The sequence below is a fragment of the Oryx dammah genome, unplaced genomic scaffold (assembly GCF_014754425.2).
Source record: "Oryx dammah isolate SB20612 unplaced genomic scaffold, SCBI_Odam_1.1 HiC_scaffold_10, whole genome shotgun sequence".
In the NCBI taxonomy this organism is placed as follows: Eukaryota; Metazoa; Chordata; class Mammalia; order Artiodactyla; family Bovidae; genus Oryx; species Oryx dammah.
Window position 1 is genome coordinate 7,712,015 of NW_024070194.1, and position 19,150 is coordinate 7,731,164.

Consider the following 19,150-nt stretch of genomic DNA (forward strand, 5'->3'; position numbering starts at 1 on the left):
TCTCAGCTTAATGGAAAAATGTCTCTCCACCCCCACTGTCCCCTACCAAGAGCAGAAACCACGTTAGTGACTTAATACATTTTAAAAATATATTAAAGTGTGAGTTGCTCTCCGGGATTTTCTATAGCTCTGCAACTTCTAGCTGGTAGAAAATCTGCAGGCATCTGGGAGGGCAGAAAGCAAGGGTAACCTGGAGCCAGTACATTTTCTTCTAACTCTTCGCAAAGGCCTAATCCCCTGAAGGGTTTGTGCAAAGTCTCTTTGGTTTTGGAAGGTGGTGGCTTTAAGAATTAGAGGAAAAGCAAGGACAGAATCCTCTGGACTGAGAATGGTGCCATGAGCAGTGGGAACACATGCTCTGTGGCAGGTTCCCAGCGCAGTTAAGCTCTCAGAGGAGATGGCTGGGTATACCTCCAGAGGCTGACCAAGCACAGGAGAAGAGTCGTTGTTTAGTCGCTCAGTCGTGTCCGACTCTTTTGAAGCCCCATGGACTGCAGCCTGCCAGGCTTCTCTGTCCATGGGATTTCCCAGAGAAGAATACCGGGGAGGGCTGCCATTCCTTTCTCCAGGGGATCTTCCGGACTCAGGGATCGAACCCACACCTCCTGCCTTGGCAGGCAGGGTGCTTACCACTGAGCCAGCTGGGAAGCCCTAGGGGAGGGCCGTGGGGAGTGACGTTCAAAATATTTAACAACTTCTAGGATGATCGGAACAGACGCCAGCCATAAACAACTGCCACTGCTCTCTTAGTGAATATGGCTAACTAGCACAGCCCTACTAGTAAACACCGGCTAACTAGTACGTCCTACCAGAGAATGCTGGCTAAATATCAAATGTCCTAATATTGGCCATTTGTTGTTGTTAGGGTCTCCAGCATCCACGCCCTTTCCAAAAGAGAATTTTTATTTCTTTATTTTCGGCTGTGCTGGGTCTTTGTTCCTGCATAGGCTTTTTCTCTAGTTGCAGCAAACGGGAGCTACTCTCTAACTGCGGAGCACAGATCTAGCGGACTTTAGCAGTTGCAGCTCCCAGGCTCCAGAGCACAGGCTCAGTAGCTGTGGCACCCGGGCTTAGCTGTTCGACGCCATGTGGGATCTTCCCGGGCCAGCGATTGACCCCCTGTCTCCTGCACTGGCAGATGGATTCTTTACTGAGCCCTCAGGGAAGCCCCCACTGGCTTAGAAGAGCATCCCGTTTTCTTTTCCCATTGTGTGCTCTCTTGGTGGGACTGTCCATCTGGGCACAAGTGAGGACCTAGACCAGGCCAATGGGATGCCACCTCTTTGGAATCAAACATCGAGTGACACAGCGTTAGAATTTTAAACGTTTCGCTCTGCAGTAGGGGCTGGCACCCTGAAGCTCCCTGGATTTCCCAGCATGGCCTTTGATAATATAACTTCCTCTTCATGCCGTTTCCTCCTGGTAAATTCCTTTTTGCTTAAGTAACCAGAACTGGTTTCTGTTGCTTGCAACCAAAGGACTGTACCTAATACCTCAAAGTCCTTATTGTCCACAAGGATCTCTCTGCCCAACTTATGGCAGGAGACCCCAGAGAATGGCTGGACTGCCAGTGACCACTGCAGATCCTGAAAATGAGAAAGGCAGCAGCCACCAAGCCACACTGGACAACAGAGGCTATTATTTTGTCTTTTTAAAAAAGTTAATTATTATTATTATTTATTGGCCACATTGTGCAGTATGTGGGCTCTTAGTTCCCCCACTAAGATCAAACCCGCACCTCTTGCGTTGGAAGCACAGAATCTTAACCAGTGGCCTGCCAGGGAAGTCCCTATCATCCTGTTTTCTGAGACCATATGAACCTTGAGATTCTCACATAATCCCGGCAGGGGGAAGGGCCCCAGTAATGAGATGGAATTCCCTACCACCTGGGTGGATGGGGACTCAGAGTCAAAATAACACTGGTTTTAAGGAAAAGATAAAATGGTATTTCTTAGCATATCTGAGTTTGCCGGCTGAGCTTTGTAGCTGCCAGATTTGCACAGGATTGTGAACAGGGGTGTGATGCTGCTGTATTTGGGTACCTAGACAGTGACCCAGGCTTTGCCAACACTACCCATGTATACCCATGGCACACTCAAGCCAACAAATGACTGCCTTCTGCAAACAAGTACAAACTTGTGCCTTGTGCCCATTTTTTCCCTTAGATAACAGTTAGACAGATAACATGAACTAGATAGGTAACATGAGCTTCCCTGGTGGCTCAGACGGTAAAGAGTCTATCCGCAATGTGGGAAACCCGGGTTCAATCCCTGGGCCAGGAAAGATCCCTGGGAGAAGGAAATGGCAACCCACTCCAGTGTCTTGCTTGGAAAAATCCTATGGATGGAGGAGCCTGGTGGGCTACAGTCCATGGGGTCACAAAGAGTTGGACAGGACTGAGTGACTAACACACTCTGGGGGGCATTTGTCTCCTTTACTTGTCTCCTCCATCTCTCATGCACACTGTTCTTTTTTGTTTGCTTGGGAAAATGTCAGCACCTGACCAATAACCCCACACTTGCTTCATTATAATCAGGACTGCTGAGGCCCTTTGATAGCAGTTCTGGGCCTGGGCTGCACTGGAGTCACCGAGGGAGCGTAAACATACTGACACCTGGGTCTCTCCCCAAGGACTCTGACTTTATTGATCTGGATCATCATTGATCTGCAGCTTGAGAATGAAGGTTTCTCAAAGCTTCCCAGAAGATTCTTCTTTTTTTAAAATTTATTTATTTGGCAGCACTGGGTCTTAGTTGCGGCATGTGAATTCTTAGTTGTGACACGTGCGATCTAGTTCCCTGACCAGGGATTGAACCTGGGCCCCTTGCAGTGGGAGGGCAGAGTCTTAACCCGTGGATCATGAGAAAAGTCCCCAGAAGATTCTTATGTGCAGCCCAGACTGAGAGCCACTGTCTGAGAAACTCAGAATCACAGAAACAATGCAGACTCATTTCAGCCAGCCTCCTATCTCCAGATAGATAAATATCTAAGCTGTGGGAGTGTCACTGTTGCTTCCTAGGTGGCTCAGCGGTAGAAGAGTCCATTTGTCAATGCAGGAGACGTGGGTTCAGTCCCTGGGTTGCAAAGATCCCCTGGAGGAGGAAATGGCAGCCCACTCCAGTATTCTTGCCTAGAGAATCCCATGGACAGAGGGGACTGCCAGGCTATAGTCCAGGGGGCTGCAAAGAGTCCGGCACGCCTGAGCGACACACACCCAGTAGGGTCACTAGGGGAACTTTTAGAACTCCCTGCAATGTCCAGTTAATTAGTCTGGGAGGAGGTCTGGGCATCTGAATTTTCAAAAGCACCCCGGGTGACTCTAACCAGTAGCTGAGGTTAAGAATCACCAATTCAATGGGGAAGGTCCACTGTCCAATGTCATCTTTACCAGAGGTTTTCAAAGTGTGGTCTCCAGCCACATCAACAACTAGGAATCCATTGGAAATGCAGCTTCTCAGGTCCTGCCCCAGATCTACTGACTTGGAAGCCCTGGCGGTGGGCACAGTCTGGGTTTTCCCAGGTCCCCAGGTGATGCTGTCTCAGCTCACCGGTTGTTACCACCTCTAGGGTCACTTTTCCTAGCCTGGCCAGTCAACAGTGCTTCCGTGTGGCCAAATTCTTCCCTCCTTCTCATCAAGGGCACTTTTCTCTGTTACTGCACTCTGTGAACACAAAGGGCCATCTTCCCCCGAGGGACTTGGAGAGAACTCTGGTCCCCACCTCCTGTTCCAGCCACACGTGGACGTGACATTCACTCAACCAGGCGGAAGCATCTGGAGTTACCTCGATCTCATTGTCCCCTGCTGGGGAGGGGTCGCTGCTCCGCTTAGACCGGCCTCGGAGCTTCCCGTCGGAGGCCCGGGGCGGCCTGTCTGTGTCTCCCTCCTTTGCCGGTGTGGAAGGCCCATTGTGTGTGTTATATTCACCTGGCGTAGGAAAGGAAAGGGCAGACAGGTCAGAGAGCTGGCTGAGCGTCTCCTTCTGTGAACGACTATACCAGAACCATCTAACTCCAAAGTGGGAGGTCCCAAAGGCAGCAGTGAAGGCAAAGATCACGTAGGATCAAAATTAACTCTCGAAAGTTCCTTAAACTGCCCATTCATAATCATTCATTCATCCAGCAAAGATTTACTGAGTAGGTATAGTTCCAGGCACTGGTTCCCACAGCACCCAGACTCTAGAGGGAGGAGAGAGACATCAGAGAGATAAGTAAACATGTAACATGCCAGGTGGGGACGTGTGTGACAGAGAACTGAGGAATCGGATAAGAGCAGGGAGAGTGCTGGGGGGCCACTAATTTATAGGGGACACCTCGTGGATAAGGGGACAGCTGAGCAGGGATCTGAGAGGCAAGGGTGGGGCACTACAGCTTCAGTGAATGGAGTTTTGTGCTTGCGACTGTCTATATACCCTAAGGCCTGAGAATCCCTAAACCAACAGAAGGAGGAAAAGAACACATACGTGTGTATTTGGCTGGGCTCCTCCGGTGGCTCTGACGGTAAAGAATCTGCCTGCAACGCAGGGTTCAATCCCTGGGTTGGGAAGATCCCCCGGAAAAGGGAACAGCAATCCACTCCAGGATTCTTGCGTGAAGAATTCCACGGACAGAGGAGCCACAGGGTCACAAAGAGTCGGACACATCTGGGCAACCAACGTTCACTTTTCACTACGTAGCTGGCTATCAAACTCCCTCCCTTGGGGTGAGTGGGAGTGTGGGGGGAGAATTCTCTAAGTTCCTGTCACTAGGCAGCTTGCTGGATTTTCTGTATGTATCTTAAAAGCATTAAAAGTCCTTTAAGCTTTCAGTTCAGTTCAGTCGCTCAGTCGTGTCCAACTCTTTGTGACCCCATGAATCGCAGCACGCCAGGCCTCCCTGTCCATCACCAACTCCCGGAGTTCGCTCAGACTCACGGCCATCGAGTCCGTGATGCCATCCAGCCATCTCATCCTCGGTCGTCCCCTTCTCCTCCTGCCCCCAATCCCTCCCAGCATCAGAGTCTTTTCCAATGAGTCAACTCTTCGCATGAGGTGGCCAAAGTACTGGAGTTTCAGCTTTAGCATCATTCCTTCCAAAGAAATCCCAGGGCTGATCTCCTTCAGAATGGACTGGTTGGATCTCCTTGCAGTCCAAGGGACTCTCAAGAGTCTTCTCCAACACCACACTTCAAAAGCATCAATTCTTCGGTGCTCAGCCTTCTTCACAGTCCAACTCTCACATCCATACATGACTACTGGAAAAACCATAGTCTTGACTAGACGGACCTTAGTCGGCAAAGGAATGTCTCTGCTTTTGAATATGCTATCTAGCTTGGTCATAACTTTTCTTCCAAGGAGTAAGTGTCTTTTAATTTCATGGCTGCAATCACCATCTGCAGTGATTTTGGAACCCCCCAAAATAAAGTCTGACACTGTTTCCACTGTTTCCCCATCTATTTCCCATGGAGTGATGGGACCGGATGCCATGATCTTCATTTTTTGAATGTTGAGCTTTAAGCCAACTTTTTCACTCTCCTCTTTTACTTTCATCAAGAGACTTTTTAGTTCCTCTTCACTTTCTGCCATAAGGCTGGTGTCATCTGCATATCTGAGGTTATTGATATTTCTCCCAGCAATCTTGATTCCAGCTTGTGTTTCTTCCAGTCCAGCGTTTCTCATGATGTACTCTGCATAGAAGTTAAATAAGCAGGGTGACAATATACAGCCTTGATGTACTCCTTTTCCTATTTGGAACCAGTCTGTTGTTCCATGTCCAGTTCGAAGTGTTGCTTCCTGACCTGCATATAGGTTTCTCAAGAGGCAGGTTAGGTGGTCTGGGATTCCCATCTCTTTCAGAATTTTCCACAGTTTATTGTGATCCACACAGTCAAAGGCTTTGGCATAGTCAATAAAGCAGAAATAGATGTTTTTCTGGAACTCTCTTGCTTTTTCCATGATCCAGCGGATGTTGGCAATTTGATCTCTGGTTCCTCTGCCTTTTCTAAAACCAGCTTGAACATCAGGGAGTTCACAGTTCACGTATTGCTGAAGCCTACCTTGGAGAATTTTGAGCATTACTTTACTAGCATGTGAGATGAGTGCAATTGTGTGGTAGTTTGAGCATTCTTTGGCATTGCCTTTCTTTGGGGTTGGAATGAAAAGTGACCTTTTCCAGTCCTGTGGCCACTGCTGAGTTTTCCAAATTTGCTGGCATATTGAGTGCAGCACTTTCACAGCATCATCTTTCAGGATTTGAAATAGCTCTACTGGAATTCCATCACCTCTGCTAGCTTTGTTCATAGTGATGCTTTCCAAGGCCCACTTGACTTCACATTCCAAGCTTTACTTGTTAAGAAATCTGTCAATTTGAGATTCTAAGGCAAGAGCATCCAGCACAGGGCTGGCAATTAGGAGATATCAGCAAAGGGCTTAAATTGAGTTCTGGCTTGACGAGATCTACATACAGGCAAGGACCAGTGAGAAGGTGTAGCGATGAGGGTGGGCACCTTTGGATTCTCATTGAAGTGGCATTTCTGGTCACAGTGTGCTGAGAGGCTGCCAGGCTCCTGCCCTCGGGCAATTGTCTAATGATCCACAATGAACAAATGGTCAGCATCCCGCAGGACTTAAGTCCCAGAGCCAGCATCCAAGTTGTGTCGGTTTTTAAGCACAGAAGTTTTAAATGCATTTTGTTATACTTCATTATCTTTATTTAACTAATGAGGGAACTGAGGCTTATGGAGATGATGTAAGCCTGTAACCCTGCAAATGAGCGATAAAGCCAGAACTAAGATTTGGGTCTGCCTGTGTCACTGGAGTGACAGAGCTATAAACCAGCATGGAACCTTAGAGGACCTCCCATCCCACTTTCTCATCTTACATTTGCTTGTCTTAGCTCCCAAATGTACCCTGTGGACTCCATCTTTCCTTCCATAATTACCAGTTCTTGGATCATTGGGGTGGCGGGGAGAAACGCTTTTGTCTAAGAATACTTGGCAAGCCACTAATTTTTTCCTACCCTGGAAGGACTATTTCCCTCCCAAACCCAAGGGATTGAATTTTATTTATTTAATATTTATAAAACTTCTTAGCAGACTAAGGACATAATAAAAAAAGATGTGATTTTGAGTTGTAGAACTGCTGGGCTGTCTCCAGCTCCCCCCAAATTTTTGGGATACAGCATTAGAGACTCCCCAAACATCAAACTAGCAAAGACTTTCTTCTGGAGGATGAGGAAAAGGCAGTAAATAAATTCACAGATGCTTAAGAGTCATAAATAAAGTTTATCCTGATTCACTTGGTAGTTCTAAGACTGTGGAGGCTTAGAAAACACTCGTTGGCCCCATTAAAATCCAGGCAAATATTATTTAAAAGAGGAGGAAACACCAGCTACCTAAGAAATGTCCCAATAAGGTGTTGGGTGAAGTCAATTTATTAGGGGTGCCAAAAAAAGCAGCTTTCCCCAACCTTATACATTCTTGAGACTTCCCTGGTGGCTCAGACGGTAAAGCGTCTGTCTACGTTTCGGGAGACCCAGCTTCGATCCCTAGGTTGGGAAGATCCCTTGGAGAAGGAAATGGCAATCCACTCCAGTACCATTGCCTGGAAAAACCCATGGACAGAGGAGCCTGGTAGGCTATAGTCCATGGGGTCACAAAGAGTCGGACACGACTGAGCGACTTCACGTTCGTTCACTGTTAATATAATAAATATATACATTCTTGAGAATGAAGGGTCAAAGTTCAAGGACAAAGTCAGAGGTACACATGCCACAGCAAATTATAGTAATTCTTCTTGGAGTCATCTCACTCTTCTTCTTTCTCCCCTTTTAACGCTTTTACTTATTTTAACAACTGTTGAGGTATAACTGACATCCAAAAAAACTATACATACTTAGAGCACAGTTTGATAAGTTTTGAACACATGGTCACATCTATGAAACCACCACCACAATGAAGATAATGAACGAATCCAGCATCAAGGGTTTCTCTGTAATTTCCCTGTAGTTGCTTCCTCCTGCTACCCACTCCCCAGCAAACCAGAGGTCTGCTTTCTTTCACCATAAATTAGTCTGTATTTTTTAGAGTTTTAAACAAATGGCATCACTTAGTATGTGATGTCCACACACATACAAACACACACTTTTCTGGCTTCTTTCAACCAGCATGACTATTCTGAGATTCAATCCATGTTGCTATGTTTATCGCTAGTTTATCTCTCTGTGTTGCTGAGTACCACTCTACTGGGTGGAAGAATCCCTGTCCGTTCACCTGGAGATGGACATCTGGGTTGATTCTAGTTTTTGGCTGGACGAAAGCTTTTATGAACATCCACTCATCAGTGCGCATCAGTCTTTGCATAGACTTGAGCTTTCTCGTTATGAGAGACCGTGGTTGTTGGTTCATAAGCAACTGCAAAAATGTCTTCCAAAGTGGTTGTAGCATCTCACACTCCCACCAGCAAGGTTACGGAGATTCTAGCTGCTCTGCATCCCTGCCAATCATTGGTATGGTCAGTCTTTGTAATTACAGCCATTCGATTTGTATTTCTCTGACTAACGCAGCACCCTAGTCATGTGCTTTTTAGAAAATATTTCTTTATTTTATTTTTGGCTGCAACGGGTCTCAGCTGCAACACTAGGGCTCTGTGGTGAGGCGAGGGCTGCTCTCCAGACGCGGTCCACGGGCTCAGTTGCCCTGCAGCACGCGGGATCTTAGACACCAGGACTGAACCTGTGCCTCCTGCTTTGGAAAGCAGATTCTTACCCACTGGACCACCAGGGAAGTTCTAGTCAGGCACTTTTCTTTTTTTTCCGGCCGTGCTGGTATATTCTTTGGTGACGTGTCTGTTGAAGTACTTTGCCCATTTCTTTATCGGGTTGTTTTCTTATTATTGGTTTTGAAAGTTTTTTAAAAAACCATATTCGGAATGGTTTATTTTATGTGTCAACTTGTCTGAGCCAAGGGAGGCCCAGACAGCTAATAAGACATTATTTTTGGGTGTGGCTGTGAAGGTATCTCCAAAGAGATTAGTGAGTAGAGACGATATGCCCTAACCAATGTGGGTGGGCATCAGGCAATCCATTGAGGATTCGAGTAGAACAAGAAGGCAGAGGAAGGGAGAACTCTCTCTCTTCCTGACACATAAAACTAACTATCACACATGAGTTATTTAGAAGTGTATTCTAAATACTTTGCTTTTGGATATTTTGGATATTTGCGAATTTTCCAAAAATCTTCCTTTTACTTCTAATTTAAGTCCCCTATTTTCAGAGTATGTACTTTTAATTCCTTGAAACCTTTTAAATGTAATGGGAGGTCATGATTTATGGCCTGGAGGTTCTATTTTGGTAAATGTTTCATGCGCATTTGAAAAAAACGTGAATTTTGCTGTTCCGTGGAGGGGCCTACAGGTTGTCTGTTACATCTTTTCCCTCTAGTTCCCTCCCCAGAGAAAATGAGTTAAGGTTGTTTTTGCATCCTTTCGGAAACTTCCTATGCGAATATGGGCATTAAACTATATTCACATTTAAAACCCTCCAGGATCATGTCATGCACGCAGTTCTTGTTGCCTCACCTATCACAATAGCTCAGAGAGATCCATATTAGTGGATTCTTTTCAACAGGTGTATAGTGTGCCAAGGGTGGATACACTACCATTTATTTAACCTGTCTCCTATTCATGGACATTTAGGTTACTTCCAGGCTTTTGCTCTGCTGTATAAAGAATTCTTTTAACTTAAGTCTTTGTACCTATGTGAAACTTTATTTTTAGTGTAAGTTTGTAGAAGTAGAATAATTGAATTAAAGCAACCACTACTGATTTGTCTTTTCTCTTAAGTAACAAGAGAGGTTCAGATTTTGCTTTTGCCATCAGCAAAAGTGCAAGTGAAAGTTGCTCAGTCATGTCTGACTCTTGGTGATCCCATGGAATTCTCCAAGCCAGAATACTGGAGTGGGTAGCCAATTCCCTTCTCCAGGGGATCTTCCCAACCCAGGGATCAAACCCAGGTCTCCCTCATTCCGGGTGGATTCTTTACCAGCTGAACCACAAGGGAAGCCCAAGAATACTGGAGTGGGTAGCCTATCCCTTCTCCAGGGGATCTTCCCGCCATCAGCGAATTGCCCTGCAAACGTCCGTGAATTGCTGGGGCTTCACGTAATTGTGAATGCGTGTTGATGCCAACGGTGCGGTGATGGGGCTGCGGGCTGCGGAGGAGCAGAGCCTGAGGACAGCGTATCCGGACAACGCAAAGGGTGAGCATGCTCTGTCAGTAATATATAAACCTCTTGAGCCTCTGGAATTTAGAACCAACCACTCAAGGAGATCCTGGATAATGTCAGAAGTGGAGTTTTTATGGGGAATTTTAAGAGAGTGCATGAGCGTGTGCGTGTGTGTGTGTGCGCACAAGTAAGCTTACATGCCGTTCCTTTATAACAGACATGGGGGAGACGAGGCAAGAGACCTTGGTTACAGCTGACTATTATTTATGTCATTAGATTTTATGTGAGCTTGTTAGACACACAGTAAAAACCATCTCAACCACTTATTGTTGAACCTTAGGGCCAGGGGATAAATGAAGAACAGGGGGAAACAATAAGGGAAAATTTCAAAGAGACACAAAGAGCCTTTATGTTCGCTCTGGATGGGGAACAAAAATGACCATCTCACATAACCCAAATTCTTGAGAAGTCAGTCTCTAGAATCCAGCTCACCAGCAAATTATAGATAGTAGCATCAGGTGGAAGATTTCCTGCTTATATTTCATTTCTGAAACCAGTTTGAAGAGGCCACATGCTGAAAAGCAGGATGGGCAAAGACAATTCAGCAAGTTTGTTACATTTCATACTCTTCCAAGGAAGCAAACTTTGGAAATTGGAAGGTGGGTGTTATGCATTTATTCTGTACTCCTTGATGAGGTCACAGTGACCAAAGCCAATGCCCAAACCTTAAACTGCCTTCCAAGTTGACTTAAAAATGCTTGGCCATGTTGCCTTCCATTTGTCAGCAAGCCAATGCTATTTAACTCACCCCAACTGATGGAAAATGCAAGCAACAGCTGCACCAAGAACTTCAGGAACGAAAGTGGTGAGTCTTCACCACTGTTCTTTTTCTAGCCATCCACCAATGAATATTTATTGAATGAATGTCCATACACATCATGCCAGCTTGCCTTCTACAAAGCCCCAGAAACAGGAGGCTTCAGAAAAGAAGAAAATGCAATGGTATTTCCTATCACTGGAAGTTCTAATTTACGGCTGTCATGTTATTTAACGGTGATGAGTCTAAATTGTCTCATAAAGAGTAGACACGTGCATAGCAGATTTACGAAATCAATAAATGAATGCCCAAGCTGGTGAGCTAGTTTGCACAGGGATGCAAACATCACCAAAGGGCCTGGATGTGGAATCGGGTGTGCTCTGTCTAGATGGAGCAAACATTACTCAGCTCCAGCCAAGCACTGTCACTTAACAATGTGGGCCTAGGGTAACTGGATCATCTTTTAAGAGAAGGCAGGCATTAGAATTTTTAGGTAAAAATTTATGACTTTCTAAAACACGGGTGCAATTAAAAACACACGTACACCACGCCCCCACACCTACACACAAAGAAAAGCCAACAAAACATATCTGAAGGCTGATGCTAACTCATGGGTGACCAGTTCATTACAACTGGGACCTCCACCCAGTTCATCTTTCATACAAGAACTCAGACCACAGCCATGAATGACCACAGGGCAGTGATGGTACTTACCACCAAGCGACTCGGAACTCTGGCTGGGGATGTTGTGAGATGCCTCCTGGAGGACGTAGGTGGACGTGGAGAGAGGAGAAGGGCAGATGCTGCTGGCTGGGACGTAAGGAGGGCTGTAGGACGAGCTATAATACTGGGAGTACTGGCTCTGCGGGAAGCCGGGGTAGGAAGGGTAGTCCTGCAAAGCGAAACCCACAAGGCTGTGAGTGGGGAAGACTGTCAGGCTGACGCGGGCGAGGGGCCTCCTGGGCCGGGTCTTCTGCGTCGATCCCTGTCCCCTCACCATTACAATAAATGTTCTATGAGGGCTGGAGTTTTCCCTAAAATCAGATTTCCCCCAAGACAAGGATTCAAGGGCAAGTAGAGGATCTGAGGGGTGAAGGCAAGACCAGCTGGGGAATGAGGAAGCAAGGTAGCAAAGGGAAGAAGGGCAAGGAGTCAGCACGGGGGCTTCTCCAGTGGAGACTGGAGCTGAATTCTACCCAGGAGATGCTGGGATGGCAAAAAACACACCTCAGAAAGATCTCTCCCAGGGGGCAAAGGAGCGGGGGTATTTATACATCCACTCCAGCCAGTCTTTGCTTGAGAGCTGCTCCCAGAGGGTTTCAATTCCCTGGCACTTCCTACTGCTCTATACATTGGTTCCAGAAAACACCCGTGTGCCCAGGGATGCAGAGATTGGCAGCTGGAAGCCAACAGGTGCACCCTAAGGGACATGGGTATGGTTCTGACAGCGTCAGTCTCAGCCACTGCTGTATCCCCAGTGCCTGGGAGAGTGCTGGGCACACGTGGGCACTCAATAAATGCTACAAAAAATTTAAGAACAACTGAATGTGGAATGAAGACCACATGCACTTGCTCAGGAGACTAGGTGACCTTTTAGGTTCGTGGTGGGTGGTGGTGGCTCAAATATACTACGCCTACACAGCATCAGGGATCCAGAACCTTCTAGGAGGGAGTCTCAGAGATGAAATCAAAGAATACCAATCCTCTTTATCAAAGAGGATCTTGGTCTGTTTCAACCAACCAAATAGTCCAACTCTCCCACCATAGTCACTGTTTCATATATTTAGCCCCATCGGAAAGTAGAGCTTCTCAATCTTGCAAAGAACTCATGGAAGGTTCTTAACAGGAAAGGCACATAGGCAGTACACAGCGTTCCCTCCACCTTGAGCAGGTTAATTCTTAACTCACTCTCTAAGTGGAGCCAGGAGACTCACATTATTGGCCCACATCCATCCATCTTTATAGTGTTGACTAAGTTCCATTTCACAAGTATGTATAACGCCCTCACTCTGCGTTGGGCACTTTACAATGAGACACAGAGGTAAAGATGATGTCCTTTCACCCTTGAAGAGCTCGGGGTCTGGTGAAAGGCACCCGTGTTTGCTTTCATACGTTCCAGATTCAACAGTCAATGGGTGTCTTCGACGGGGATCAAGATGGAACACAGAATAGAGCCCCTTCATCTTGGAAATGTGCCAACAATTCTGATTTCTCTGCCTCTACGCTGTCTCTTTCCAGTGGTTGTTGGTGTAGCCTGGCCCCTGTGGCCTCCAAACCCAGGGAATGAGAGGCCTGGGGCAGGTGGCCTCTCTGGCCGCCCTGGTTTAAGGGGACTACTTAGGGAAAGAGCCCAGAAGACCACTGGTAGGGTGCTGGTCTACCTGGTGCACGGTTCCGAATCCGGCCGCGTTGGTCAGTCCATTTGCTCCTTGATAGATGCCGGCCGTGCCTGTGGGAAGGAGCGACAGATGAGGCTCTTGTAGTCAGGGAGGGATGTGGAGGAGAAAGGCGCAGTGGAAGGCTGGAGGTTCGACAGTTTGGGATGGAACTTATGACTCTGACGCTCTCTCTGAACCTCGGTTCTCTCAGTTAATGAATAAAATACAAAAAACACCTTCAAAGGATTCTGGTGAGAGATAAATGAGAGAGCACACAACACAGCTTCTGGTACTCGGTAACTATGTTTTAGAAATAATTTAGTTTTTAAAAAATTGTGGTAAATGTACATAACAACAAACACTGGCCATTTTAACCATTGTGTTTTTATTTTTAAAAATTGAAGTATAGCTAATTTAAAATGTTGTGTTAGTTTCGGACATACAGCAAAGTGATTCGGTTAAACACATATATAAAACAGTGCACGTGGGTTCCAATTTCTCCACATCCTCACCAATACTTATTTTCTGATTTTTTTTTTAAAAAATTGCAGCCATTCTAAAGGGTGTAAGGTAGCAATGATTATGCTTTGAATTAAATGAATGAATAAAACGACTTCTCCTTTTTGAACTTCAGTTGTCCCACCTGTAAAATGGGAATAAAAATGATACTACTACTACTACTAGAAAATGCTACTTAGTCAATGAAAGAGTAAATGAATGAATGAGTCGGTGTCTTTCCCTGGTCTCCCCTGACCAGGTAAGCTGGTGGTCTGGGGAGACCTCCAAGATGACATTTGAGCTGAGTCATGAATGGTAAGAGGAAACCAGTGATGGAAATACCCTGAGGGAAGAGACGTCACGAACACCGAGCGCGAGACTCTCAGGTAGGGATTAGCTTGATAGGTTACAGAGAAAGAAAAAGGGGTCAGTGGAGCAGGAGCCCAGAGAAGGAAGAGGGGGGTTACCGCCAGAGCAGCAGTGAACTCGTGTGTGTCAGGGCTCCTCCTGGGGGAAGGGAGCAGAGGAAAATTAAGTCTGGTGCTCAAGGCAGCCTGGATAGTGAGTGACAGCCTTGGGCGATGGAATCCAGGCAGTCTGGCTCAAGTCTCCTTTTTCAACATGGCTCTATACTGCGGAGCTTCCCTGGTGGCTCAGACAGTAAAGAAACTGTCTGCAATGCAAGAGCCCTGGGTTTGATCCCTGGGTCAGGAAGATCCCCTGGAGAAGGAATGGCAACCCACTCCAGCATTCTTGCCTTGAGAATTCCACGGACAGAGGAGCCAGGCGGGCTACAGTCCATGGGGTCACAAAGAGTCAGACTCGACTAAGCGACTGAACCCACACACTCTACTGCCAAAGCTGCTTCTTTTTAGAACTGTTTCTGGGGCATACTTTATAAAATCCCTCCACTGTAAATGTTGGTTCAATGCTTTTTAAAGTAAATTGGTTACCTGTACAGCTGTCACCACGATGAGGTTTTAGGACATTTCCATTACCCTCAAAGAACCCTCATGCCTGTTTGCAGTCGACCTCTTCTCCCATCCTCAGGCAGCTCTTTTTGATTATAGCCATTCTAGTAGATGTGTCCCTGGAGTAGGAAATGGCAACCCACTCCAGTATTCTCGCCTGGAAAATTCCATGGCCGGAGGAGTCTGGTGGGCCTCAGTCCATGGGGTTGCAAAGAGTCAGAAACCACTGAGCAGCTGAGCAGTCTATGTGTAGTGGTCTCTCATTCTGGTTTTAAGCAGCATTTCTCTAATGACTAATCAAGCTGGGCACCTTTTTATGTGCTTATTAGTCATTCAGGTGGCTTCTTTGATGAAGATTCATCCAAATTTTTTTCCCACTAAAAAAAAGTTAGGGTGTCCTCTTAACACTGATTTGTAAGAGTCCTTTATACACTCTGGACACAGGTTCTTTATCAGACATATGATTTGCAAATATTATCCCCCAGTCCTGTCTCTTAATTTTCCTAATGGTGTCACTTGAAAGGCAAAGCAAAAGTTTTAAAGTTACTAATATTTTTTATAAATCTTGCTTTTTCTGCCTAACTCAAGGTCATAAAGACTCTAATATTTTCTTTTAGAAATTTTAGAGTTGAAGGCCTTACATTTAGGTCTATGATCTAATGTAAGTGAGTTTTTGTATACTGTGTGAGATAAGGGCCTAAATTAATCTTTTTGCATATGGCTACCCAGTTGTTCCAACACAAGAATAAGAAGTCTGTCCTTTCCCTCACTAAACTACTTGGCACCTTTGTCAAAAATTGACAACGTGAGAGTTTATTTATGGGCTCTCTATTCTCTTCCACTGACCTATCCGTTCTGCACCAATTCCATCCGGTCTTGATTACTGTAGCTTTATATGAAGTTTTGAAACCAGCTAGCATAAGTTCTCCAACTTAGTTTTTCTTTTCCAAGATTGTTTCGCCTTCTCAGTATAATCTTGGCATTTACATATCAATTTTAGAGTAAGCTTGACAATTTGTATTGGTGAGAACAAAGCGGCATGACATTATTCAAGAGTATCAACTCAGAAATCTATATCCAGAGGAAACATCCTTCAGAAATGGGAGAAATCAACACATTCTCAAAATGAGGGAGAACCAAGAGAACTTGTCACACAGTAGCTCTCCCCTGAAATAAGGGCTACAGAAAGTTCTTAAAAGAGACAGGAAATTTTAAAAACCGGCGGTGGGGGGTGGGGGTGGGAGGGACGGAATCCCGAAACATCAGGCAGGAAGAAAGAAAAAGAGTAAAAATATGGGTAAGTAAAATCTCTTGGCCAAGAGGTTATAACACTAACTCAATATACAATTAGATTCATAACTGTTTGCTATTAAACTTGTTTTACAACTATATAAAACACTGAAATGGTTCCAAAGTCAAATCGACAAAATAAACTAACCATATCCTTATCCAGGGCTTTCCCAGGTGGCTCAGTGGTAAAGAATCCTCCTGCCAGTGCAGGAGACGTGGGTTTGATCCCTGGTCCAGGAAGATCCCCTGGAGTAGTAGGGAATGATAACCCACCCCAGTATTATTGCCTGGGAAATCCCATGGACAGAGGGCCGGGTGGGATACAGTCCATGGGGTCACAAAAGAGCTGGACAGGACTTAGCAACTGAACACCACCACTCTTATCCAGAGGTGAGCGGAAGGTGTTCCAAGCACTGGTAAGGCAGGGGGGAAGTAAACTGCCAGAAAGTAATTTCACTAGGAGCTTGGGGGGCACAGGGAAGGGTTCTGAAATGCCAGCTGGGAGGTGTGGAGTCAGGGAAGGCTTGCTGGAGGAAATGACAACTAAACTAGTCTCTGAAGGACGAGCAGGAGTGAACTGCATGAAGAGAGCACCAACCAGGAACCCCGGCACACGTGGGTATCTGCTTCAGATCTCATTCCACGGAGGCGTATCTGAGACCCAGAAACCAGACAGTGTGTCCACACTAATACGGCACGATATGCTGGAATCCCATTCTCTCCTCCACGGCCTGTCAGGACACATCTGGCAGAACGTCTAGGCCAGTCTATTTCATTCAAGGTCATGTTGGGGGGCCTGGTTACCATGGCAACTGCTCCCTGCTAAATCACAGTCACTTCTGGATGGGGCGCTTTCTCTCCTGATTTCTCTTTTCTTTGGTGGCAACCTTCTGAATGACGAACGGGGCGGGTTTAGAAATAAACCCGCCCACAATCTCATCCCTTGGTATTCTTTCTCCCAAATGGCTTCTTGTTTGTTTACATTTTATGACCCAGGGGCATGAGAAGAATGGGCAGCTGAACAAACCGCAGCATGCCGAGGGCAGTCCCTTAGTCCCCGCAGTGAGAGAACCCTCCCATGCCAGAGAGGACGCAGGAGGAAGGGGGCACACAGCCCCAGATGCCTCATGCCACATATGTGGTCTGCAAATGGATCCAACTGGAGCTGGAATGTTAAACACTGACCTCTAGCCTCCATTTGGCTGGTGGAAGGCCTGGGGAGGGCAAGGATGAGAAGAGGAAAAACATCTCTTAAGGGGATGATAGTGACGAATCCTGCTTTGAGGTCCCCTCCACTATCCCTTCATTCCTTCTCTCTCATATTAAGGGACTCTCTGCTCTCAAGCTCCGCACACGGCCGATTAGAGGAAGCACTGCACGGCCCAACTTCCCCTGTGACTGGTGGGGACGTGTGATGAGCTCCAGGGAAGGGAAGAGAGGTAAGCTACTGTGTGCAACTTCTGAGTCGTGCCCTCAAAGGGCAGAGGCGGGTTCTTCCTTGCCTGGAATGGAGCTATGTTGGATCACAAAACTGAGGAACCAGACATAGGAGCTTAGATCCCTGCCATATGTGCAGACCAGAACCGCCAAATCAGTTTGGACTTTGAGGCGAGAAAGAAATGCCCTTCTTTCTTGCTGAAGACACTGCTATTCTATGTGTCCTATCGGAGAACTGCTTTATTTTTTTGGCTGGTTGGTTTTCTTGGATTTTAAGTAAAAGTTGATTCTCACTGCCTGGCTCAGTAAAATAGTTTTTAAGTGAATGGTCATTCATTTACTCTATAATCATTTCCCAGTGATGTACCAACTACTACTGTGTCTACAACTTTTCTAGTATCATACAATAGGCAAGGGTTGACGCTGATGTTCAGCGAGGACAGACAGAAGACCACTGAGTGAATAGATACACAAGGAGTTGAGATAATTCCAGACAGATCAAAACAGTGATGTATGAGCACTGGTTTTTAAATGCTAACCCTTTGGGGAAGAGGATGCGGCAATTCACGGTGGGATCTGACACGTCCTGAGCTGGTCCACACCCTGCTCTAAGAGATGAGTCTCTGATCACAGGCATGGATGTTGGGGGCAAGATGGAGCTGCTGTGAAAGCTTCTCACTCCACTTCCGTATATGTTTGTTACCGCTGGCCAGCAGGCTCGTGGGCTGATCCCACTTGGCAGGCCAACCAAGAATGAGGTTGAAGTAGGTAAAATGGCTTAGTAAGAAACAGGAAGAAGGAAGGCTTTTCTCAAGTGGGGGATGCAATTCTCCAGGCTAGAGAAGTGGGACAGAGCAAGAGGGAAGGGAAAAGAGTGAGAGGAGGCGAGTGAGGATGAGCAGGAGGACGGGCAGAGGGATTCTGTTCTCTGCACACACACATGGCTGCTGAGAAAGCAGCATGACCCTCACGTCATGGGGAACACATGCACACCCAGGGCTGGTTCACGTCAGTGTATGGCAAAACCCACTACAATACTGTAAAGTAATTAGCTTCCAATTAAAATAAATTAATTAATTAAAAATAAATAAAAGACCCTCAAGTCAGAAGTGGCCGTGTGTGCTGTGGCTAAGACAGGAAGCCCTCAAAACTTTACAGGGAGAAGAGGGATGGAGCTGGTACAGACCGTGATAAATGGTGACTGACATGCAGTTTCAGGGTCAGGGAATGATGAGGGTGGTGGGGGTTGTGTCAAACTGGAATGTACAGTTTCTCTCTAAGGGGCAGCAGTTTGGAGCCGACACTATTTGGCTCCCCAGGAGGTATTCCAAATTCCTTCCCCCTCCAGCAGCTTCAGGATGGCCATGTAATAATCTAGCTCTGATCAAGGGGGCTTCTGGGAGAGACTTTTGTTCCTCTGCTGGATCCTCCCTTGGATTATGTAAGGATGTAATGTCTGGAGTTACAGCAGCCATCTTGGGACACGAGGTCACAACCATAAAAACAAAAAGTCCACTGGCTGAGGCACAAGAACTTGGTCCTCGAAGATAAAAAATTGAG

At 46.3% G+C, this 19,150-nt stretch overlaps 1 protein-coding gene across 1 annotated transcript in view; it reads right to left on the minus strand.

Moving 5' to 3' along the window:
• Positions 1 to 19,150, minus strand: part of EYA2 (EYA transcriptional coactivator and phosphatase 2) — a 263,039-nt gene that overhangs the window by 82,484 nt on the left and 161,405 nt on the right. Inside the window, exons 6-8 of the mRNA XM_040248198.1 lie at positions 13,398 to 13,465; positions 11,731 to 11,908; positions 3,784 to 3,926 (exon numbers count right to left, since the gene is read on the minus strand). Of these exons, the coding sequence (XP_040104132.1) occupies positions 3,784 to 3,926; positions 11,731 to 11,908; positions 13,398 to 13,465 (389 nt within the window). The remainder of the gene's footprint in view (positions 1 to 3,783; positions 3,927 to 11,730; positions 11,909 to 13,397; positions 13,466 to 19,150) is intronic.